The sequence below is a fragment of the Pelophylax lessonae genome (assembly GCF_965119305.1).
Source record: "Pelophylax lessonae genome assembly, chromosome: 12".
In the NCBI taxonomy this organism is placed as follows: Eukaryota; Metazoa; Chordata; class Amphibia; order Anura; family Ranidae; genus Pelophylax; species Pelophylax lessonae.
The window spans coordinates 193,454,624-193,479,679 of record NC_138779.1 but is presented as its reverse complement, the minus strand read 5'-3'; the positions used below and the strand labels follow the sequence as shown (position 1 = coordinate 193,479,679).

Sequence of the window (25,056 nt, the reverse complement as noted above, 5' to 3'; positions counted from 1 at the left end):
ATTGTAAAGTCTCATGGATTTTTATCTTTATGCATTAAGGTGAAAAAACTGCTTTTCTGCAACTGCCCCCAGAGCCCCCTTTCCTTACCTGAGCCCATGCGTTTCAGCAATGTGCACAAGCCCAGCGGCTCCAGCCGCTGGCTCTGTCCTCGTTGGATAGACTGAACTCCCGCTGCTGTCAATCAAATCCAGTGACACAGGAAAGGGGGAGCATGCCCACATGGGTGCCTCCTTGGGATCAACCAAATATTAGCAAAGCCGATGTAATTGAGGGCCGATATGCACTTTTTCCTATATACTGGAATCTGCCCCGGAGGTTACCGATATTTCAGGAAAGTGCTTGTACCAGAGTGATGTCAGCAGCTTGAGGCATCACCCCGGTACCAGCGTCCATAGCCAACGGTCAGCTGTCCTGTAATGACAACCGATGAAGCTGTGAAGCCGCTCGGCTTCCATTACAAGGAGCGGGAAGTGACGTGCCCCCTCCCGTGGCTCGCACGGGTCTCCCGTCCCACCGGGAGACCCGGGCAACCAGCGTGCATGGCTTCCGAAGACCCGATCAAAGCCGCATTCGGCTCTAATCGGGTCTACATGCAAAAACCCGGAAGTGATGTAACATTGCTTCCGGGTACTCTCTGGCACCAGATTTAAAAAAATGACAGCATTCAAAAGAGCCAAACTTGGCATTTTGAATGATTTTAAGTGCAGAGGAGGGGTTTGGGGTCTTTTAGACCCCTCCACAAAAGTACCGGTCAAAAAAATACCGATACCGATATGCATTGGCCAAAATATCAGTATCGGCAATGAAAAACCAATATCGGTCAATCACTAGTGCCTCCCATTGAAAGCAGCTCTCTGTGGAGGCAACCGATAAAAAGGAGGAGCCAGGAGCACCTGCGGGACACCCGAGAAGTCAAGGATTGAGGCTGCTCTGTGCAAAACACAGAGCAGGTAATCAGGACAGGTTTGCTATTTGAATTAAAAAAAAAAAAAAATGTATAACCTTTTACAAACCCCTTTAATAGGAGTGCTGATTGTGACTTTGAACAATCTGGCATTCAACAAACTAAGTAGTGCTGAATCCTGCTACAAGAGTGGTTTAGTGACAATCAGGACTCCCATTAGGATGTGTTCAACATTTACAAACTTAAGCTGATTGGTACTTCAACAAAGCTTACTGAAAAGTTCTGTAAATGCTTTGTGATCGCTTGCTGTTTATACTGCTCTTATGCAAGCTGAAGCTCGTGTGAAACAGGTCTACAGGTGGAATCAGTGAGGTGCAGCCTTCATGTACTGAAATGGATACACAGGTGGTGCATATCCCATACAAGCTTTGAACCTGCTCACTAAACTGAGCATAATTCATGTCATGCACTAAGTACCTAGTGTCGCTCCAGGTTCCACCTGATCCTACAGTACTAACATGTTTCACTCCCTCCAGAGCTTAGAGTTAAACCTCCTACACATGATCAGATTATCGGACAAATTTCCATCAATTTTTTGTTGCATGCCAGTCTCATATCGAAAGGGAAGAGGTTAATCAACAAATGAAAATGTTAGTACGACAGAATTCAAACTTCAAAAGTGATGTCATGTGTTAAATTGTTTTGTATGTGTTCTTTCGTTTCTTAGCATGCCTAGTCTTGCTCTTATGATTTTTTTCGGACGAAAACTGTACTAATAAAATGAAAATCGGATGTTGTGTTCACGTACGATAATTTTATAGCCTACACATCCAGTTTCTGTCGTACAAAAATCTGTAATCGGTTGTCGAAAGCACCATACTAACAATCCGAAAATCGGCAGATCATTCTTCAGACAAAATTTCACTTCCGATTTTATTATGGTGTACGGGCCTTAACTCCACTTTTGTTGAGAAAAAAAAAAAACATTCCCCTCTGGGTGATCTCTGTACATTGCAGGGATTTTGGTTGCAGATTCCTACCTTGTGTTATTCTGAAGAAATCTGTGTTTGTCTGGGCCTCTGTGCAGAGGTGGGTCTAATGGGAGTGGTTGCATAAATATTAATCAGCTGTGCAGCTGCAAAGATCTAATGAGGAAAGCTGCTGGGCCTGCATCCTTTTAGATGTGATTTCCTTTTGGGAGTATCTTACCAAAAATGAAATTTTTGTTGTAGGAGATGCATGAAATCGGACTTGTGGGAAAATCAGTGAGCCAATCACATGCAGGGAATGACCTATCTGTGGGAAATTTTGTACAGAACACACCTTCAGGTTGCCATATTGCATTTCACAGAAATTTACAGAGCTGCAGATTGAAAAGGAAGAGTCCATTCAGACTAGCGCGACTTGGTCGCCTGACAAGTCACGGTCGGTCGCTCGCCATTTAGTACAGGACCGTTCTAATAGGAGCGACACAAGTCGCTCCGACTTAGAAAAAGGGTCCTGTACTACTTTAGGGCGACCTGGAGGCGACTTGCATTGACTTCAATTATATGAAGTCCGTGCAAGTCACACCGAAGTCGCTGTGCACCGCGACTTCACAGGTCGCCCCAAAGTCGTGTCATGCCAGTCTGAATGGGCTGTAAAGTAAATGTTTAATAACATTCAATTACAATATGATTTGTGTTGCAATTGTATACGCTATACTATTTTTTTTTTTTTTTTTTCATGAAAGTGGAGTTACCCTTTAAACATGCATGGGGCTTTTAATGGCAAGCAGCACTGAAACTGCAATTTTACACTTCTGAATTTTCATAATGGATGCTTGTGGCAAGTGGCACAGGAGGAAGATGTTATTTGATAAAGGGGGGAGGGTTGTCAGTCAGATTCAGTGAGTTTCTGTGCAACAGGAGGATCATCACAGGGGGAGGTGGAAGACATCCTTGGGGGAGATTTTATTGCCCCTAAGGGTACATTCACACTAGCGCGACTTGTCAGAAGACTTGGTCGCCTGACAAGTCGCGGTCGGTTGCCTGCCATTGATTAGCACAGGACCCGTTCTAATAGGAGCGACACAAGTCGCTCCAACTTAGAAAAAGGGTCCTGTACTACTTTGGGGCGACCTTGAGGTGACTTGCATTGACTTCAATTATATGAAGTCCGTGCAAGTTGCGCCGAAGTCGTGTCGCCCCTGTCTCAATGGGCTCTAAAACCTATAAGGAAAGATATTTATTTGTAAATAACAGTCTTACTTTGACCTTTTTGGCACTCCTTTAAATCTATTCTATGTCCAAGGAACCTCAAAAGTGTAGAGTTACTAGCAGCCCAATTTTTATACTAAACCTACCAAATCCAGCCTCAGCAAAACCATTGTATAGTTCATCATGGCAGGTCACTTAGGCCATTCAACGCCTATCTACTTTTATTTTATTATATAGTATTTATGTTGATCTGCATTTTCAATTTAGATAGCAGCAGATGGCACCACAAAAAAGAAAGAAACATCAATGTCTGACATGGACCAGATCTTGCATAAATTCAGAGCAGTTGTGCATCAAATGCTTTTCTGTGCAAAGGTTTGTACTGTGCGATTCCTCCACTATGTCTCTAAAGCCCGGGGGATATTTGGAAAGCATCAGGAATGCAGAGTGCCCATTTACAGCAAACTTGTCATATGAACTAAAGAAAGCAATCTCTGGGCCTCTGCACCAGAATATGGGGGCAGAGAACAGAGAAGGGGTAAGTAACCTTGACACTCCAGCTGTGATAAAACTACAAATCCCATGAAGCATTGCAAGACTGACAGCCAAAGGCGTACGGGGTTTGTAGTTTCACTACAGCTGGAGTGTGGAGGTTGCCTACCCCTTTCATAGAGTACACAATGCAGGACAATACAAAGTGTTAAAGGAGAAGTAGGGACAAAACTCTTTTGGTCCTACTTCTCGTAGAGATCACAGGAATGCACTTTTTTCAGCACTCCTGTGACCAGTCCAGTCCACTGTCAGCTGACATCATTGAGCTGTTCCAGGCTCTGGACATATCCGGACTATAAAGTTGGGATGCAGCCAGATTCCTGGTCAGCAGGTGGCTGGGAGACTGAGCCAGCCACGCCCACACGGGTCGGCACTCCAGTCTTGACTTGACAGTCACAGCTCTGGGTTTACTGAGGACCAAGAACTGAGTGATCACAGGACCAATGCTGCATCCACCTAGGTAAATATGCAAGTTATTTTTACAATTCCCAAACTTCCCTTTTAAAAGTAATTGCAGGCAACATTTCAAAAGTGGTGGTGTGAATTGGAGTGGCACTTGAGGTAGGTTTAAAATGGGAGGAAAAGCCTAAGTTTAACCATTTTTTAAAAATTAATTTTCCCTCCCATCTATCCAACTAACAGGGGGGGGGGGGTACAAGATTGGGTGTACCCACCTATTTTTAATCCCACAGTTCTGGCTCCCCTGCATCAGTGGGCAGCTGCTACAGAGGAGAGGAGGGAGCACAGACAATGGCTGTGTTATGGGAGCCTATTTGTAACATAACAGCTCCCAGAAATTCCCAACACGTTGAGCACTCCATGGCAGAGCTGCAGGGTCAAGTGCCCAGACCTGATTAAAAAATAGGAAAGTACACAGATCTTTTTCATAAAGGATAGGTAGGAGGGGGATAGGGACCATTTTTTGTAAATAGTTAAGCGACTTAAGCTTCTCTTCCATTTTAAGCACCGAAAAGAGCGTAACACAAGAGTATAGGTTTGGCTTTCAGCTTATATGACAGGTTTGCTTTAAGGGAGTTGTTGTCGTGAAGTGTGCACAGGAAAAAAAATAAAATCTGGTAGTGTTGACGTGCGGATGTCACCATATTCTCAATCTCTGACCCGCTGCAGCACCAAAAAAAAAACACAACGCAAAACATAGGAACGTCAACATTAAGTAGTAAAAGGTAAATAACTAGAGGGTTTAATTAAAATATACATTTCAAACAACATGTTAAACTGGAAGGAAACAATTAAAGCAGATTTTAACAGCGAAGGTGTATCCCTGCGGCATCAGCAAAACGGGTAGCGCACCACACTGCTCCAAATAGATAACTCTGTTCTGTAGCTTCAGTAGATCACATGCTGGTTTCCTGACTTAAGTAGACTTGTTTCACAAGGTACCGATCTGAATGTTCCCCAAGTGTATATTCTCCACCTGCAAAGTCTCAAATTGGATATCCTGTACATTTATGGCGCTGCCTTCAGGGAAAATTTCCACAGTCTCTATAATGGGAATGGTTTCTACAGTCTCCACTATTGCCACAGCATTGGAGAGGTCCGCGGCATCGTGATCCTGCAGTGGTATAGCCTGCTCTCGGTGCAGTTTCCTGTGCTTCCACAAGTTGGAAAAGGAACGGTACGCACGCCCACATTCTGGGCAGGCGTGGGGCCGTTCGCCTGTATGAATACGCTTGTGCTCAGCTAAACGCACTGCAATGGTGAAGGCTTTGCCGCAAATATCACATTTAAAGGGCTTCTCCCCTGTGTGAAGGCGAACGTGGTCCTTGAGGTGGGTGGACTGGCGGAAAGCTTTGCCGCAAACTTGACATGGGTAAGGCCGCTCCCCAGTATGAATTCGGCGGTGAACTTGCAAAGAGGTTTCTGTGCTGAAGGTCTTATGGCAGTCAGGGCATTCCAGGCTTCTGGAGCCTACTTTGGGCTTGTTCCGGGCTGGTAGGGGTTGTTTACTCTTCCCTGGGCACCCAGCGGCACTTCTTGTGCCAGCGTGCTGAGTTGAAACGTGCGCATTGAGCCCAGCATCAGAATTCACCTTCTTGCCGCAAACTGGGCACTCCAACTTGTCTCCTGGTCCAGCTCCAGTCCGGTTACATCGATGATCTTTTAAACGCTGAGAAGACGGGTAGTTGGCACCACAGTCTGCACATCTAAAAGGGTCTTCACCACGGTGGCCAAGTTCATGGACCTCCAGTAATCTCTTGAGCAGGAAAGAAAGGCCACAAACTTGGCACTTGTACGGGTATTCCCCGGTATGGTGATACTGGTGCATGAGGAGGCGGTAAGGACGATGAAAGCTAACCCCGCACTCTGTGCACTTGTATGGGTAGGTTTGGCTGTGCACAACCAGATGCTGCTGGAGGGTTGAAGACTGGCTGAATGCCTTGCCACACAGCTGACATTTGTGCGGCTTTTCTCCGGTGTGTGTAAGCTTGTGCCGGAGCAGATTGGCCTGAGCGTTGAATGATTTACTGCAGATGCTGCAAGAAAACGGCCGCTCCCCTGTATGAGTCAGCATGTGGTTGCGAAGATGCGAGCGCTTCTTGAACGGCTTACTGCAAGTTGGGCACTTGTGCCTTTTTTCCATTGCGTGCACAAAACGCTGGTGGCGCAACAGCTGAGACATCAGAGGAAACGCTTTACCGCAAGTTGAGCACACATAGCCCCCAGCAGGAGTGGTGAAGGGGTAGTCTAACTGCTTTTCTTCCTCTTGCACAGGTTCTCGAGTTTTGGTGCTGTGCATTCGTCGGTGGTAAAGGAATTTTGTCATGTTGACAAAGGTCTGGCCGCATTCACAGGAGTACAGAGGGTTAGCCTGGTGGGTCCTGCGATGGTTAACTAGGACAGATTCACTGGCAAAGCCCAATCCACAGTCCACACAAAGATAATGATGTTCACTTTGATGTGACTTAAAGTGATCTTCTACCTCTGGGTGTGTAGGGAACACTTTACTACATAGAGGACAGTTAAAGGGGCCAGTTTTATGAGATAATAAGTGTGCTTTAAGTTCTCTCTCGCTCTTAAAAGATGCTTTGCATGTAGCACAAGACCGTGTAACATTGTTCAGAGTCGGTACTCGTTCCCCTACTAGAGGAACCAGGACACCTCCACTCGCCTGTCCAGAACGGTCAGGGAGAGCAGTCTCTTTTACTAGTTGTTCAACTATCTGATTATTAGCCAAAGGCTGTGCTGCCTCACCCGACTGAACGCCAGCTTCTATGGCATTTTCCTGGCCTTGAAAATGGGTGGCTTGGTGCTCCAGGAACTCCCCAGGAGTTTGGAAAAGCTGAGTGCACTCAGAACACTTATAAAACAAAACTTCAACTGCACACTCCTCCGCTACATCGTCACTCTTTTTATAGGAATGCTCCAGGTCCACCAACACTTGGGTATGGGCGACTCCAGCGGATGAGGAGGTTGGGACGTGAAAATGTTGCTGACCGGCTACAAGGTGGACCTCACCAGGTGTAGAGGGGTCACACATGAGCTGAATAGAGTCCTCCACAACATGCTCCTCTGTCTGTAACAGCACCTTGGATTGTGGCACATTTTTGGGTTCCATGTGAGTGTATCTATGGGCCAGCCACATATCCTGGTTGTTAAACAAGGCTTTGCATTCCTGGCATTCATAGTGGATTTCGCTGCGAGATGGGCGCTTGACCTTCAGGCTTTCTGGCTTTGGAGGATTTTGCAGTAACCGAATATGCATCTCTTGGTGGGCAAGTAAGTCACTGGGCGTCATCAGCAGCTGTCCACATTCCAGGCATTGGTACTGGTTCTCATGGGAGCCAAGATCCAGAACCTGGTACTGGGCTTCTTGGGCAGTGCCTGTATGGGTTTGTTGGTGCACAACTGCATCTTCCAAGTTGGGGAACTCCACTCCACACTCTGAGCACACATAGCGGTGCTCTATAAACAGGACTGTCTCTTCTGACTCTGTCATTGCAGCATCTCCACTCATCCAGATCAGAGACTAAACTGCCAAGAGAAAAGAACTGTAGTCATTTCAACACATCCAGGCACACAGTCACACACAAAAACAACATACAGTGTTGCAGTATCAGTCCTCCCTGAAAAGTGAATTCTCTCTTGAGAGCCCCATTTAACGCTGTACTCTAGCGATTTGTATAATGAGCATCCAGGTCTGCACATACATTGTGGCCAATATGAGTTCCAACTCCCATTGCTGTCCTTCCCATTTATTTGATGTTATGGAGAATGTAACCGGAAGAGCTTGAACACACAATGTATCCACTAAAGAGAAATCAGGCAATACCTAATTTACTTGCTCCAGCTTGACACTTTGGGTTGTGGGCGGCCCTCGCTGTCCTCATGTACAATGCAGGGCTATTGGTCCAGCAATGTATATGAGGACGTCAGCATGCAATCACTGGTCTTAGAAAAGAGGCTTTGGGTGGGAGAAAAGAGGCTTGGGGGGGAGAGCAGTCACACAGATGCCCGTGGCAGCAAGGAGTAATGCAATTATTACACCTTAGGTGGCTTTCACATGGGGCGGAAGCTGATTCGCTCAGCGGGAGATCTCTTTGCAGATACCCTGCTGAGCGGGAAGATGACCGGTCCGTGTTCGCTCAGTTTCTGCAGAATGGACAAGTACAGAGCCTGTTCTGCTCTATGGGTAGCCGGGTGTAAACAGACCAGCTATACATCCGGCTGCCCTCCAATCCAATTCACCTAGAGATGGGAGCTGAATCTAACCCCTTCCATTTTTTAGCGGAAAGAATAAAACTGGAGGTAGGCGGGTGTAAACAGACATGTACATTTACACCTACCGGTCCAAAGGGATACATCTATCATCTGAGCAGGTCCGCCTGAAAAACTGACAGTTGTAAAAGGGGCCTTTTTCCTTCTTCATCCCCTAGACTTAATGAGTTGCAGCAACACACGATGGTGCACCAAGCAGGGTGCAAGGCTTGAGGTAACAGCCAATTTATTTCTATCGAGCTGCCTAATGCAATACTGATCAACGCACAGAAATGTGCTGATGTGAATGGGCTCAAAGTACTGCTGTATTCATTTTAAAAAAGACACGGTTAGGCATTTTGACTCAGTCTCTTGAATTCTGTTAAATTAAACCAATCAGCAGGAAATGCATTTTAATAAACTGTGCCAGTGTGATCTGGCACCTGCACACTCTTTCAGATAACAATTGGAGCACCAACAAGCCTCAGCATCCTGCTTTGAAAATGTTCACTTAACAGTTTCAGCAAATCAATTATCCCTGGCAGGAAACTACAGCAGGGAGCCGCTACCACAAAGCTATAGAATGAGCAGGATATTCCACTGGTCAATGATCACTCAAATGAAAAAGAGAAAAAAAAAAAAAAAAAAAAGCGATTTTTGACTTACCCTAAAATCCATTTCTCTCATGTTCATTGACAGACACAGCTCCTGACATTCTTGACCATTGGGTTATACTGCCCCATACAGGAGTAGGACACTAGGCAGAAAAAGAGCTTTACTACGCCTATGGGCAGTCCCAGCAGGTATACACCCACTCTGCTATAGCTACTCAAGTTTTGTTACAAGCAGTGTCAGAAGTATTACAACTCCATAGAGGGGTGGGTACTGAGTGTCAATGATCAGAGAAATGGATTTTACAGTAAGTCAGAAATCCCATTTACTCTTTCGTTCATTCATGGACACAGCTCCTGATCTTGACCATTCATTGGGACGTCCCAAAGTAGTGTCAAACATGAGGGGTGGGAACAGCCAGAGAAAAAAAAAATTCAATCCAACTAAACCGTAGCCAACCAGGTAACAAAAGCTCAACCAAAACTGGAGCCCACCTGAAAAATAGTACACCCCCAAAGATGGAACAAGCCCCCTAAACAGCAGCCTGCAAAACCTTGCGTCCAAAAGAGACATCCGCAGATGCTAACACATCCACTTTATAAAACTTTGTAAAAGTGTGCACAGGCGACCAATTAGCCGCCTTACACACCTGGGTTACTGATGCCGGATGACGGAAGGCCCAAGAAGCACTGAGCGCCCGTGTAGAGTGCGCCTTCACAAGGGAAAGGAGGAACCTGACCCTTAACTGAATAGGCCTGAGTCACCGTCTGTCTGATCCATCTAGAAATGGTCGCAGTAGAAGCAGATATTCCTTTTAGGCCCATCCGTAAGCACAAATAGTGAGTGACTTCCTAAAAGACTCTGTAGCTGCCAGGTACACCCGAATAGCCCGAACCACATCCAGGGAATGCAACGCAATTTCCTTAGGATGTTTTGGCCTGGGACACCGGGAAGGCAACACATTGTCCTCATTCAGATGGAAATCAGAGACAACCTTTGGAAGGAACGAAGGACAGGGGCGAAGAATCACCTCATCTTTGTGAATCACCAAATAAGGGTAACAGCAAAAACACCACCACCAATTCTGACACCCTGCATGAATAGGTGATAGCCACCAAAAAGGCAACCTTCTGGGATAGCATAAGCAGTGAAATCTCCCAAATATTTTCAAAGGTAGGCTTCTGCAGAGCTGAAAGCACCAAGTTGAGATCCCAAGGCGGTAGTGGGGACCACACTGGTGGAGTCTAATGTTGAACCCCCTGAATAAAAGCACACACCAGGGAGTGCGCGGCCAAGGGTCATTGAAAGAAGACCGCCAAGGCCGACACCTGGCCCTAATGGTACTCAAGACCAACTTCTGCTCAATCCCCTGTTGAAGGAAGGTCAAGACCCAAGCCACTGGAAAATAGCGAGGGTGAACATCAAGCAACTCACACCACGAAATGTACGCTTTCCACGTATGATGGTAGATCTTCCTAGCTTTCCTTAGTGTAGGAATCATTGACCCACCAGCTATGTCCAAACTATGGCCCTCCAGCTGTTCAGGAACTACAATTCCCATCATGCCTAGTTATGTCTGAATGTCAGAGATTTACAATGCCTCATGGGAATTGTAGTTCCTGAACAGCTGGAGGGCCATAGTTTGGACACCCCTGACCCAGACAAACCTTTATCCTTCAGCACCTGGCTTTCAACAGCCAAACTGTCAAAGCCAGCAAATAAAAAGCAGGATGGAAGATTGGCCCTTGGGACAGCAAATCTTCCCTGAGAGGTAGTCTCCAAGGGGCGTCGGCGACCAGGCTCACCAGGTCTGCCTACCAGGACCGGCGAGGCCAATCTGAGGCCACTAGAATGACCAGTATTCCCTCTGCCTCAATCCTGCGCAAGAGTCTCAGCAGAAGCTTGAGAGGAGGGAAGGCGTAAAACAATACTTGCCCCAGGGGGCCACCAGCACAAATGTGGCGTCTGCTAGTGGATCCTGTGACCATGCCACAAACCTGTGCACCTTCCTGTTGAGCCGAGACGCCAACAGATCCACCTCGGATGTGTCCCACCAGAGAAACACCTCCAGATGAAGGGGCCACTCCTTGGTCCAACAGCTGCTGACAGATAATCTGCCTATCAATTTTCCATCCCTGGAAGGTGTACAACGGAGGGGGCCGGAACGAAACGTTCTGCCCACCGAAGAATGCTTGCTACCTCCATAGCTGCCAATACACTTCTTGTTCCACCCTGGTGATTGACATAAGCCGCGGCCGTGGCATTGTCAGTTTGGATTCGCACCGCACACACCTGAAGGCGATCCACCCAGTGATTCAGGCACAGCATGGTCGCTCAGAGTTCCAGGACATTGATCGGGAGTCTGTTTGTCCAGAGGAAGGAACACTCTGGCTAGAGCAGAGTCCAGAGTCAGACCGTCCAAGTTTGTGGAAGGAACCAGAGCAGACTTCTGATAATTCAGAAGCCAGCCAAACTCCCTCAGAGTCCGTATAGTGATGCCCATGTTGTCCCATCAGGGCAGTAGGAGACTCTGCTCGCAAGAGAAGGTCATCCAGGTAGCCTAGCACTCGATCCCTAAGGCGAGACCAAAGGGGAATGCCACAAACTGATAATGCTCCTCTCCCACAGCAAAGCAGAGGAATCGTTGGTGACAGACACATATTGGAATGTGTAAGTAAGCGCCCTTGATGTCAATAAGAGGCAAGAAAATCCCCCTGATGCAGGGATGCCATCACCGTGCGAATAGACCCCATTCTGAACTTCTGTACCCGCACAAAGCGGTTCAGAGCCTTGAGATCCAGGATTGGACAAACCTTGCCTTCTTTCTTTGGGACCGTGAACAGGTTTAAAAAAAAAATCCTGAAAACGTTCCAAAGTTGGAACTGGAACAATTATCCCTTGAAGAAACAGGTCTTACACTGCCCAAAGATGGCTTGCAGTCTGTCCAGAGACAAACGCACAATGGAAGGAAAGAACCTTTCTGGAGGGCAAGAATGAAACTCGAACTTGTAGCTGGAACGTATCACTTTTGAACCCACTTGTCTTGCACCAAGGAAGTCCACGGGTCCAGAAACCAGAGAAGACGACCCCAGGCATGGGTGAGGGTGCACCTTCATGCAGAAGGAGCCTTGTCTGTGGGTCTTCGGACTTGCTAGACAAAGGTCCCTTGGATCTCCTCGAAGAGGTCTTGAAAGGCTTTGAACCCTTGTCAGCGGACCCTGAGAGAGGAAAAAAAACATCCTGTGAGCCGAGAAGGGCAGGCTACGTCTGCGACGAGGTTCCTTACCCTTACTAGCCTGCAGAAGAAAGGTGCTCTTCCCCCTGTTAAGACTCTTAATGATGTCATCCAGGGTAGCTCCAAACAGGCGCTACCCTTGAAAAGGAAGATCAGTGAAAGCTTTTTTAGAGGTCTGGTCCGCAGACCAACATTTGAGCAACAAAACACGCCTAAGGACCACTCCTAAAACAGACAGTCTAGAAATCAGAGGAGTCGCATCCAAAGAGGCATCACAGATAAACTGCAGCCCCTAGACCAACTGGTCAGCCAGCTCAGCAAAGGCAGGGGGGGAGCTGCTCACCCTCCAGGTCACGGCGTAAAAGCTTAGCCCACTCGGTCAGAGTTTGTGACACCAGGGCAATGATGAAGACCGGTCTGAGTGTCGAGCCAGCTACAGTGAACATTCCTCCGCCTTGCTGTCAGCCGGATCCTTACAACCTGCCAATTATTCTACTGGAATCATGGTTACCTTATTCAACCTGGAAATTGGGAGATCCACCACCTGTGGAACAGTCCACTTCCTCAGGAGGGACTCTTCAAAGGGGTACCTCATTGGGATTCGGTTAGGGACCACAAAGGGACATTTTGGGTGTTCCCACTCTTTTGCAACAAATCTGTCAAAATAGGCAGGAAACAAACACCTTTGCCACTTTAGATGGCTTGCGAGTGCCAAATGGAACCAGTGCCCCTGCCGCAGCTGCGTCCTCCATTTTTAAAGTCTCACACACAGACACAATCAGTGCGTCCACCAGCGCCTTTTCATGCATGGCTACAGAAGTGGAGGAATCATCCTTACTATCTGAGAACACAGGGCGCGTGGCTGCAGATCCCTCAGGGCGGGCCCCGTCCGTGGCAGCCAGATCAGATTCAGGATCTGAGGAGACAGATGAAGCAGGGGAAGGCAGGGGTGCTTTTTACTACCCCGCCACCCAAAAGCCACCTCCACCCACGACAGAAAGGACTCCAGGACCGCCGTCAGTGCATCAATGGATGGTAGGGATCTGGAGGGCCCGCAGGCTCTGAGAGGGAGTCAGGTGGGGAAATGTCCTCCTAAGACTACATGAGGAATAAGGGTACCCCACTAAAGTGCAAAAAGACACCGCCAAGGGAAACCCCCTCCGCGTTGGTAACCGCACCCGGTCGCCAGAAACAGAGCACCCCACGATCCGATGCTGCAGCAGAGGGGGAGAGGACCCCACCAGACAGTCATAGGCAGCACCAGGATCAAAGCACTCCACATTCGGCTTCCGGGAAGGAAAGAGGCCCAGGAGTCAGCACCAGGGAATAAGGAGGGGCTCCCACAGCTAAAAACACCATCCAGAAGGCTCCACAGTAACGGGCGCCATTGATTTCAATGCCGGACAAACTAAAAATGGCCACTGCTGCTACACAAACATGGCTGCCAGCATATAGGCTACAATAAAATGGCGGCTCCACAAGGCTCCCAGGAGGGATCCCTGGGGCCCAGGCAAGACAGATCAGGAAGGAAGGGGGCCCCACCAGGTAAGCCCCCCCTCAAGCCGATCGCCCAGACACCGGTGGCGCCCCCCCCCCCAATCGCCAGTACAGCACCCTGTCTCCGCCCCAGGAGGTAACCAGACCATCATACAACCTCAGTAGAGGTGGAGGAGGGGGTGGGGGGGGGGGATAGATGACCCACAGTAGCACCAGACTCAGGGAGGGGTCCCAACGGGAAGGAGGGGAACCCGGGGGTCCAACCCTCCCAGAGAGGGGCCCGCGTCCACCCACAAACCCTCCGGGGGAGAGGGGGGGGGACAGCTACTCACCCTACCAGGAACCAGGCGGGCACCTCTCCAGACAGAACCTCCTTGCCATCGAAATGGGGGGGGGGGGGCTAGAAGCCAGGAGGAAGGATGTGACGCAGGAGAAGAAAAATAAAATCCATCTAAAAAAAAAAAGGGAGGGGGAAATACCTCCAGGGACTGCCCATAGGCGTAGTCAAGTTTTTTTTCTGCCTAGTGTCCTGCTCGTGTAGGGGGCAGCATAACAAGAAGATCAGGAGCTGCATGTCCGTCAACGAACGAAAGAGAAATTATTTCTAGCTGAAACTTCCAATTTCTACCTGTGTAAAGTACCCTATTAAAGAAAACCAACCAAGACAGAATTATGCAAGTGATTTCGCTTAACTGCATCACATACTACATACAGTGGGTAAAAAAAAGGTATTGAACATGTCACCATTTTTTCTAGGTATATTTCTAAAGGTGCCATTGACGTGAAATTTTACCACGTCAGTAACAACTCATGCAATCTATACATACAAAGAAACCAAAAACAGAAATTAAGTTATGAGTAATAAAATAGAATGACACAGGGAAAAAGTATTAAACCCACTAACTGAAATTTAATACTTCGCACAAAATCCTTTGTTGGTAATGACAGCTTCAAGACGCCTCCTTCTTAGGTCTATACGAGTTAGGGTCCGGGAAAGCCCATGAAGGATCCAAACTCATAGGCCTATCTTGCAGTTAGACGTCAAAATATTAGCAAAAGTCTTGACAAAACAAGATGATATCTAGTATAATACACTCGGACCAGGCGGGCTTTATACTGCAGAAATTAACCACTGTTAATCTTGGGCTACAGTTCATTAATATGCAAACCCCAACAGACAAAGGTGTTGGAGGGGTGGAGCACCACTTTCCCTGGATGCCACTAGAGCAATTGACAGTATCAAATGGCCATATTTGTGGAATACACTTTAAACTCTAGGTCAAACTGTAAGGCCTGGTTCACATATGTGTGAATTAGATGCAGTTCACCACATCCAAGTCACATGACATAAGCGTGTGACCAGCTCTCAATAGAGCCGATTCACACATGTCCAGATGCTGTTACCAAAAGGGTTTGGTTAGTATTTGGGTCCGGTTCAGGTGTGAATTTAGGCAAAAATTCACACCTAAACTGGTGAACAGAAGAACATCGGACCCCAGGCTGGAAACCGCAGCCGAAACAAAAATTCTCCTGCGCTCGGGTGGTGTGTAATGAACGATAAATACTTTTCTATGGTCTTGGTATGCACCGCTCTAGGTCTTGCTGTCCCCTCCGGACCAAGGGTATCCAAAGTATACTAAAAGACAACAAAAAAAGAGAAGGGCGCACCGACCTTGTGCACTACTAAACCACCGACTACCGACCACTAAAAAGGTTTATTATGATCCAAAGACAACACATATTATACTAACAAATGAGTGATGATAAACACATAAAAACACAATGGAACCGGTGTAACGTTAGAAAAACCTACCCCGTGAGAAATGCATACCCACGTCACTTCCTGTCAGGAACAGCTGAGCAGCGCAGCAGTGCGCATGCTCACAGCCCCGGTGACGTAATTGAACAGCTGAGGAGCCGACAAGTGTGCAAGCTCGGAGGGTATGAAATTTTGACGGTAGTGTGTGTATCGTTACACGGCATTAGCTGTTGCGGCGGTTACATTAAAACAGCTCGGGTGCAACATGAGTCATCTCCGCTCCTACCCCTGTCACTTCCCTGATCTCGGCTAGTAAATGTAAAAGCGGCGGCGGGTGTATGTAATCTAAAATCGCGGAGATCTCGGCTCCGTGATCCGCTTTTACATTTAGTAGCCAACTTTAGGGAAGTGACAGGGGTAGGAGGGGAGATGACTCATGTTGCAGCGGAGATGTTTTAAAGTGGTGATGCGTTGTAACGTTATAACACAGTACCGTGAACATTTCATACCCTCCAAGCATGCGCACTAGTCAGCTCCTCAGCTGTTCACTGACGTAGGTGCACCGGAAGTGACGAGGGTATGAAATTTTCACAGGTAGGTTTTTTTCACGGAACACCGGTCGTCTCCAAAATATCCAGGGAACCCCTGTACTGGATGACGTGCTGGTGTCAGCAACTGTATGGCTGGGCCGATGCGGTTCAAGGGAGGACCCTCTTCCTCAGAGCCAAAACATGCTACTGACACTGGAAACCGCGGCCGCACATATGTGAACCCAGCCTTATATTCCTCCCCACAAGTAGCCATCAGGGAGGGGATGGAATATCTCAGTCCTTCCAACCAGGGAGAGGGACGCCCATTCTCCCCTTCTATTGTTAGCTATCTCCACTGAACCCCCCTTGCAGCCCTTATCAGAGCGAATGACAATATAATGGGTTTCCTGTATGGCTCCCTGCATGAAAAAGTCATGCTATATGCAGAAAATATGCTGCTGTTTCTAGGCGATATGGAGTATTCTCTCTGGGCAGCTATGATGTATGTGCTGTTTTAGGACTGCCCTATGTTGTGCAATGGGATAAAAGTAAAACTTGATGCAGTCACTGTACCACCATATGCATGTCAGTGTCTTGGAAGATTTTTTTTTTTTTGTACATGTTTATCAACTCTAGCTAGCTAATGCAGTCATGAGAGCATCACCTACCTGACTTCACACCGAGCTGATCAAGAAGGCTTAAGGCGTGTTCATGAAAGTAACCTACAAAAAAGAATAACTTCAGGTTAGATGGATATTGTATAATAGTGACATCACAAGTGTCCTCATATCAGCACAAGTCATCTCTATAAATGTGGTTCTAAAGCCTAAACTGTTTTTACCTTAATGCATTCCTTGCATTAAAGCAGGGGTCTCCAAACTACAGCCCTCCAGATGTTGCAGAACTACACATCCCATGAGGCATTTTAAAACTCTAACATTTGCAGACATGACTAGGCATGATGGGAATTGTAGTTCCTGAACAACTGGAGGGCCATAGTTTGGAGACCCCTGCATTAGTGTTAGTAAACCCACAACAGTAAAATCATTCTGTTTATGCAGTAAAGCATGCTTGTTATACTCTGTACAACCTGGGGGGGGGGGGGGGGGGTTAATCCTCCGCATTGTGTAAAAAGGCTGTTTGATCCTCTCGTCTCTGATCCTGCCCTTCTTCCACTGTCCCCTGATAATTTCCTGATAACACAGAGTCCATGGAGTCAGGCTGCAACATGCAGTTTTGTGTGTATTGCTAGAGAGGTTTTATTTTTGCTTGGGAGAGTGCATGTGATCAGCACAAGGCAAACAGCATTGTCCAGGCAGAGGGTGAAGAGTCTTGTTGCCTTATAGGACAGTCAGAAAACTCCTCCTACAAGCTTTAACCAGTGATTGGCTGGACATTGATAGAAGTCACAGGACTGCTATATACTGCTGAGGAGAAAAGGTATTTAGCAGTTTATATTTAATACAATAATTGCATTTCCATGTTCTGTGTACTGTGGGAGACCAGAAATAGTGAATGCAGGCTCCTGGGTTTAGTAACACTTTAAGGTAAAAAATGTTCAGGCATCAGCATCCCCTTCCCCCTTTTACTTACCTGAACCCTCATTCGATCCAGCACTGTGCACATCTGCAGCTCTTCTCTCCCCCCACTTCTGGGTCTCGCGGCCTTTGCTGGGGCACAAGGAGCCACTGGCTCCCAGTGCTGTCAATCAAAGCCAGTGACGATGGAGCGGAGCCGAGTCCCGCTGTCTGTCAATAGACGCAGCCGCGGGGCTCAGGTGCAAGCACACACGAGTGCCCCCATGGGAAGCAGCTTTCCATGGGGGCACTGGACAGAGGAGGGGCCAGGAACGCCAGCGGGGGACCCAAGAAGAGGTTAGTGGGCGTTCTGCGCAATTCCATTGCACAGAGCAAGTAAGTATAGAGTTGTTTTTTTTTTTACTTTTACCTTTACAATCCCTTTAGACCTCAACTACTAATACGACCGTACCAGATGTGAAATGTATAGCAATTCCACCTACTATAAAGGAGTCGGCTTTGATTTAGCTATGTCCGGTTCAACTGCAACAAAAAGTCCATGTTTGGCTAAAGTCAAACCACTCATTGAAACCGTGAACCAGTTAACAAATATGTGCTGCGCCATTGCCAGCTTGTTGTATGAAGTGCAGTCCTAGGAATCGTACTGCATAGACGGGTTTAACTAACCTAGGGAGTCACTGCCCTGGAACAAGTAGGAATGGAGTCTGAATTTTTTATACTTTACCGGCTGCATGCTTGTTCCAGTCACATGGCTGAGGATGACCGTCTCCAGGTCTCTGAACCTATGGAAGCTCCTAGATTTGAGGTTTTCTTTAATAGACAAAAATTGTGTAGTCAAATCTTACGACACACCGGCTCATAAAAAAACTTATTTAAGTTATATCAAATCAGGCAGGCCCTTGAACTGCACAGCTGTTGGTAAATCATGCATTTTGTAATCAGCCTCTTACAGTCCCTGTACAGCAGGGCTGGAGTGTGTCAGGATGAAGCAGAATAATGAGCTAATCACTTCATGTGCTGAAAAAAGCATGCTCAGAATAGGAGAAAGCAAAGGGACAGGGAGATTAACTCATCACTGTGCTGCTGCATATTTCACAGTCCAGTCACATGGTGGGCTGGGTCCAGGATGAGCTGGGCTCAGAGAAAGTGTATTGAATGATGCTGGCTATCAGACTGAAGAAATCTAGTGACAGAAAAAAGTACTGATGTGGTTCCTCTGGATTAAAGGATATTATTGCAGCAAATAGTTTTTATTTTATTTTAATAGGCCATTTTTTTTTTGGCTGGAGTTCTGCTTCAAGTCCTTGCTGAGTTGCATAATCTTCTTATAAGGGGCTTACCCCCTCTGTATAGGAAAGGGATCAGTTTCCAAAGGCACCACAGGAAGCATCCAGGAGTGGTATGAATACTGGAGGTAGATGTGTCAGTGCGAGTGACTGCCAGCCCTAGAATCAGCACCACAGCCAGGTCATCCACATGGCAACCTAGGCAGGAGCCTTGGGCCTAATGGATGTCCAGGGGGCCCAGCTACAACCTTCATGTTCCTTAAGTAAACCAGGGGAAAGCACGAATGGTCACACCTGTGTACCTGCCTGTTGCTCCACAAGGGAGGATGGACTTGTAGGTTGTTGTCATTCCAGTGCAGACAACACAGATAGAGCGACTTCTCTGTGCAATATGAACCATAATCCTCTTCAATGCCAATCAAAGACAAGGGGGGGGGGGGGGGCATAGCTGCTACCTTGCCTAGGGCCCCATTTAGCCTCAATCCATCTTTGGATAGAAGATGTTAGAAATATTAACCGCAGCAGGAGGGGCCCCAATGACAGCTTCTCTCTACATGGGTCTAACAGCAGGGCTATAGAGGTCATCGGCACATCAAAATTTGGTCCAAAGCTTTATTCAGCGATCACATTACAGCAATGTTTTGGAGCCATGCAGGACCCCTTCATCGGGCATGTGATGGGTCTTGTTAACATCAGGATGGACCTCCCAATCATTGTGACTGGATGTCACAGTGGTCACATGACAGAATCACTCCGATCCATCATGGAATCCCTGCACAGAGAAAAAGTTCTGATTCTAAATCCCTGAACCGGTTGCGTGGGCAACAACAGCGATTAGAAACATAGGGAGGGGTAGGGGGCTGTGTAATGTCATTTCACAGCTGCTTCTTTTTTTCTGAAAAGGTGAAAATCTTAAACAGCCTGTCAGAATAACCCCTCCCCCTATTGGCCATTTTACTACAATGGGGGATGGTTAACCTGTCCCTGTAGTGGGTGAGCTGCTGCACTTCTGTACCCACGATGGAGGCTCTGTGTACTGAGCGCGCTCCCAGCAAAGTGACTGCACTGTCACAGAGAGCATGGTTTAGGATAGGAGCTTCCCGTCATGTGTCAGCCAATCACAGAAGTCACATGGTCGGAAAGCCCACCTTCTGGCATGCAAATCCTCCTAAAGGCCCAGGGGGCAGAAGCACGGGGTTAAAGCGTCACTAATGGGCCATACACACTATAAGATTTTCTGAAGACTTTTTCCTTCAGACTAAAGGCCCGTACACACGTACCGATCGTCGGCATACAAACGTCGGCGGACGAAAGATCTGCCGATCGTACGCGTGTTAGTATGGTGCCTCCGACAGATGTCTGCGCACAATCCGCGGACAAAAGTCTTTCTTGCAAACATGAAAATTTTTGTCTGCGGACACCAGAACGGACGATTGTTCGCCTGTCAGTACAGAATTCGGCCGACAGACCGCAGATTTGCAAGACTGGGCATGCTCAGAAAATTAAAAACACAGGGAAAGTTAACCATTACATGACATCACTTCTGCAGTCAGCTGAAGTCTGCAGACAAAATTCTTGTGCTGTCCTTGTGCTGTCTTTGCACTTTTCAACAGACACCGACATCCCGGGGAGAAAAGACGAACATTTGTATGACGACGATCTGCGTGTGTGTACGGGGCTTTACCAAAACCATGTAATATGAGGTCAGACCTAAACACTTTCAATTTGTATGCAATCAGGCAGGCCCTTGCACTACATAGAAAAGGAAAATCTGAAGGAAATCTAACCACAAAAGTTGGTTAGTGTGTATCCAGCTTAAAAGCAAAAAACATTTCCTTTCAGTTTTGGATCAGGTGGAGAAGGATTAGAAGCCCTGTCGGGTTTTTATTGCTGTCTGTGTCCTGATTAAGGAGGATTCATCCTCTCCATTAATTGCTATCACTAAGTGAATTAAAAACCCACATTTTGGGTTGTCGCCAGAATAGGAATTGAGGGGAAATCTTCCAAAGAGGACACTAGCTCTGGTGATTTCCCTTCACTTCCTGTTTGGTTTTTGGACAGGAAATCTCCCCAATGGGACACAGATAGCGAAGAGAAAAAAAAAGTAAATAAAAGAGGTTATAAAACTCTCCCTTACTCTATCCAAAATGAAAATAAAGTTTTGCCTTTGGTGTAATTTAAGGCGCCTTTCACACCAGCAGACCGATCGGGTCCACCAGTTCGTTTTTCCAAGTAGACCCGATCGGGCCACTTACTGTCCATTATGGGGCGGCAGATGTCAGTGAACATGTGTCCGCTGACCCCCGCCAGGCATCCGATCCGACAAGATCCGCAGAAAACAGACGTATGGCGATAAGTTTGCCATCTGACCAGAAGATTAAATGACAAGCGGATGGAAACTGACATGAAGTCTGTTTCCATCTGACCGCCCCATAGAGGAAAGCAGGCTGCATCCTTGTCTGCTCTGCATAGCGGACACTGACCTGTCACATGCCTGCTCAGTGGGGGATCAGCAGAGAGCTCAGATTCTGCTCAGGCAGATCCGCCCCACGTGAAAGGGCCCAAAGGAGAGCTCTCCCAAGAAAAGCCCCCCAGCCACCATTACTGTCCTTTATCTGCCATGCTGATCCTCCATTTGTATTACTTTCTGCACCCCGCCCAGGATCGCCTCCTCCTAGCTCACATGACTGAAGCCAGAGGATCAGCATGATGGCGTGTTCAGGAGCTCCTCCTCCCGGCTCATGTGACTGGAGCAAGAGGTTTAGCGTGTTCAGGAGCTCCTCCTCCCGGCTCACGTGACTGGAGCAAGAGGATCAGCGTGTTCAGGAGCTCCTCCTCCCGGCTCACGTGACTGGAGCAAGAGGATCAGCGTGTTCAGGAGCTCCTCCTCCCGGCTCACGTGACTGGAGCAAGAGGATCAGCGTGTTCAGGAGCTCCTCCTCCCGGCTCACGTGACTGGAGCAAGAGGATCAGCGTGTTCAGGAGCTCCTCCTCCCGACTCACGTGACTGGAGCAAGAGGATCAGCGTGTTCAGGAGCTCCTCCTCCCGGCTCACGTGATTGGAGCAAGAGCATCAGCGTGTTCAGGAGCTCCTCCTCCCGGCTCACGTGACTGGAGCAAGAGGATCAGCATGACGATGTGTTTAGGAGCTCCTCCTCCTGGCTCACATGACAAATAAGAGGAGCAGCATGACAGCGTGTTCAGGAGCTCCTCCTCCCGGCTCATATTATTGGAGAAGCATGTTGGCGTGTTCAGGAGCTCCTCCACCCGGCTCACATGACTGAAATCAGAGGAGTAGCATGTTGGCGTGTTCAGGAGCTCCTCCTCCCGGCTCACATTATTGGAGCAGCATGTTGGCGTGTTCAGGAGCTCCTCCGCCCGGCTCACATTGGAGCAGCATGACAGCATGTTCAGGAGCTCCTCCTCCAAGCTCACATTATTGGAGCAGCATGTTGCTGTGTTCAGGAGCTCCTCCTCCCGGCTCACATTGGAGCAGCATGTTGGCGTGTTCAGGAGCTCCTCTGCCTGGCTCACATTGGAGCAGCATGTTGGCGTGTTCAGGAGCTCCTCCGCCCGGCTCACAATGGAGCAGCATGACAGCATGTTCATGAGCTCCTCCTCCCGCCTCACATTATTGGAGCAGCATGTTGGCGTGTCCAGGAGCTCCTCCGCCCGGCTCACATTGGAGCAGCATGTTGGCGTGTTCAGGAGCTCCTCCTCCCGGCTCACATTCGAGCAGCATGTTGGCGTGTTCAGGAGCTCCTCCTCCCGGCTCACATTGGAGCAGCATGTTGGCGTGTTCAGGAGCTCCTCCGCCCGGCTCACATTTGAGCAGCATGTTGGCGTGTTCAGGAGCTCCTCCGCCCGGCTCACAATGGAGCAGCATGACAGCATGTTCATGAGCTCCTCCACCCGGCTGACATTATTGGAGCAGCATGTTGGCATGTCCAGGAGCTCCTCCGCCCGGCTCACATTGGAGCAGCATGTTGGCATGTTCAGGAGCTCCTCCACTCGGCTTACATTATTGGCGCAGCATGTTGGCGTGTTCAGGAGCTCCTCCACCCGGCTCACATTGGAGCAGCATGACAGCATGTTCAGGAGCTTCTCCTCCCGCCTCATTGGAGCAGCATGTTGGCGTGTTCAGGAGCTCCTCCTGGCTCACATTATTGGAGCAGCATGACAGCATGTTCATGAGCTCCTCCTCCTGGCTCACATTATTGAAGCCAGAGGATCAGCATGTCAGCGTGTTCAGGAGCCGGACCGGGATGGCGGCGTGCCATGTGACTCCTGACATCAATGGAAGAATGCAGCGGTCGCCTTTATTGCATATTATACATGTGCTGCGACACTCCGGAGTCCTGCGACACCCCGAGGGGACACAATGTCATCAAATGTACTAAAAATATTTTAAAAATTTGATGAAATGACCCAAAAAAAGGCGCCCCAAGTGTAAAAATGGACTTTTCTAGGCAGTGGCTGTATGGGGGAACAGGCCTCACACATAGGATTACCACCTCATCCCTGTAAACCAGGACACACAATAATTACACCGGTTCTGAGGCTGATTAAGGTGGGAATTAAACTCACTCAGTGCTTTATATCAGCCTCAGAACCTCTGTAATTATTGTGTGTCCCGGAATAAAGGGGTGAGGTGACATCCCTACCCCCCACACCGCCACCAGAGAGTGTACATCCCCTGACTGACTACAGGAAACCCCCCAATACACCGCCCCACCTAACTACTTCAAGGGAATGTCCCTTTATATTGATGGCAGTCAGCTGCAGGCCTGCCAGCCCCCGGTGTGGTTAGAGTGTTAGCTCTGCAGGTCACTGGCCCGCTCCCTTCCGCTTTCCCCCCCCCCCCCCTCACCCCGTACACCTCACCTCCTCTCACCTACACACCGCGCCGCTCTCTCTCAACTCGATTACAAGGCGGCCTCTCGTTGGCTTGCCTCAGGAAACAGCGAACCAATCAGGAGCGCCCTTCTTCGAGGCGTTTTTCAGGAAGCGACGGAACAACGGCGGGGACTTGACGTCGCAGCATTGCGCTGTGAGCGCCATGTTTGTTGTGGGCAAGAAACTTCGTTCTAAGTTTTCTCCTTATTTTTTGTAGTTGGGGAGAATGGGTGCGTGTTCCTGTGAGGCCTCAGTGAGGTTCTCAGCTGCTGTAAATAAAGTGTTGATGGTTTTCTGCAGGTTGACTGCATTGTCATGGAGGGTGCCATGGCAGACCTCTCCCCCTATTAACTACTTGCCTACTGGGCACTTTTACCCCCTTCCTGCCCAGGCTATTTTTCAGCTTTCAGCGCTACCTCACATTGAATGACAATTGTACGGTCGTGCAACACTGCACCCAAACAACGTGTTTATAATTTTTTTGAGACATATCTTTTATTTAGTGGTATTTAACCACTTTATAACCGCCCGCCGCAGTAGCCAATCCTGCGCAAACCGCCATAGCTATACATCGGTTGCGCGCAGGCCGCTAAGGGACGAGTGCACGGCGACGCACTCCCACCCCAGCTCGTCAGCGGGGAAGCCGATGCACAGGGCAGGCAGCTCCGAATGCTGTCTGCCACCTGCGATCGCTCCCCGCTGAGAGAGAAGAACGGTCAGCTGTTGTAAACACAGCCGACCATTCTTCTCTATGGAATGATCACAGAGCTCCTGTGATCCTTCCATATAGGATCACAGGTCTCTGTGATCATTTCACAAGCCACGCCCCACCCCCCACAGTTAGAAACACTCCCCTAGGTACACATTTAACCCCTTGATCACCAACACTGTTAACCCCTTCCCTGCCAGTGTCATTCTTACAGTAACAGTGCATATTTTTAGCACTGATTACTGTAGTAATGTCACTGGTCCCCCCAAAAATGTCAGTTAGGGGTCCAATCTGGCTGCCGCAGTGTCGCAGTCCCGCAAAAAAAAATCGTAGATCGCCGCCATTACTAGTAAAAATAAAAAAATAAAAATGACATAAATTTTTCCCATAGTTAATAGACACAATAACTTTTGCGCAAACCACTCAAAATACGCTTATTGCTATTTTTTTTTTAGCAAAAATATGTAGCAGAAAACAAATTGGCCTAAAATGTTAAAAAAATTTTGATTTTTAAATATTTTTTCAGAATTGTCGCTCTTTTTTTGTTTATAGCGCAAAAAATAAAAATCGCACAGGTGATCATATACCACCAAAAGAAAGTTCTATTTGTGGGGAAAAAGGAC

At 48.1% G+C, this 25,056-nt stretch overlaps 1 protein-coding gene across 2 annotated transcripts; it reads right to left on the bottom strand.

Annotated features, from left to right (window-relative positions):
* Positions 1-4,834: 4,834 nt before the first annotated feature.
* LOC309567718 (zinc finger protein 574-like) lies at positions 4,835-23,785 on the bottom strand. 2 transcript variants are annotated; one of them, XM_082273162.1, is made up of 3 exons: positions 23,723-23,785; positions 16,673-16,726; positions 4,835-7,648 (listed from the first exon to the last, which is right to left on the bottom strand). In XM_082273162.1, the coding sequence occupies exon 3, from the start codon at positions 7,629-7,631 to the stop codon at positions 5,046-5,048; it is 2,586 nt and encodes an 861-aa protein (XP_082129288.1). In that variant the 5' UTR covers positions 7,632-7,648; positions 16,673-16,726; positions 23,723-23,785; the 3' UTR covers positions 4,835-5,045. The 2 variants fall into 2 exon arrangements, with proteins under 2 accessions (XP_082129288.1, XP_082129287.1); XM_082273161.1 differs by having other exon boundaries at positions 23,713-23,774.
* Positions 23,786-25,056: the final 1,271 nt, after the last annotated feature.

Bases quoted from the DNA above. Each gene is read 5' to 3' on its own strand.
- LOC309567718 (XM_082273162.1), bottom strand. From the start codon at position 7,631: ATGAGTGGAGATGCTGCAATGACAGAGTCAGAAGAGACAGTCCTGTTT.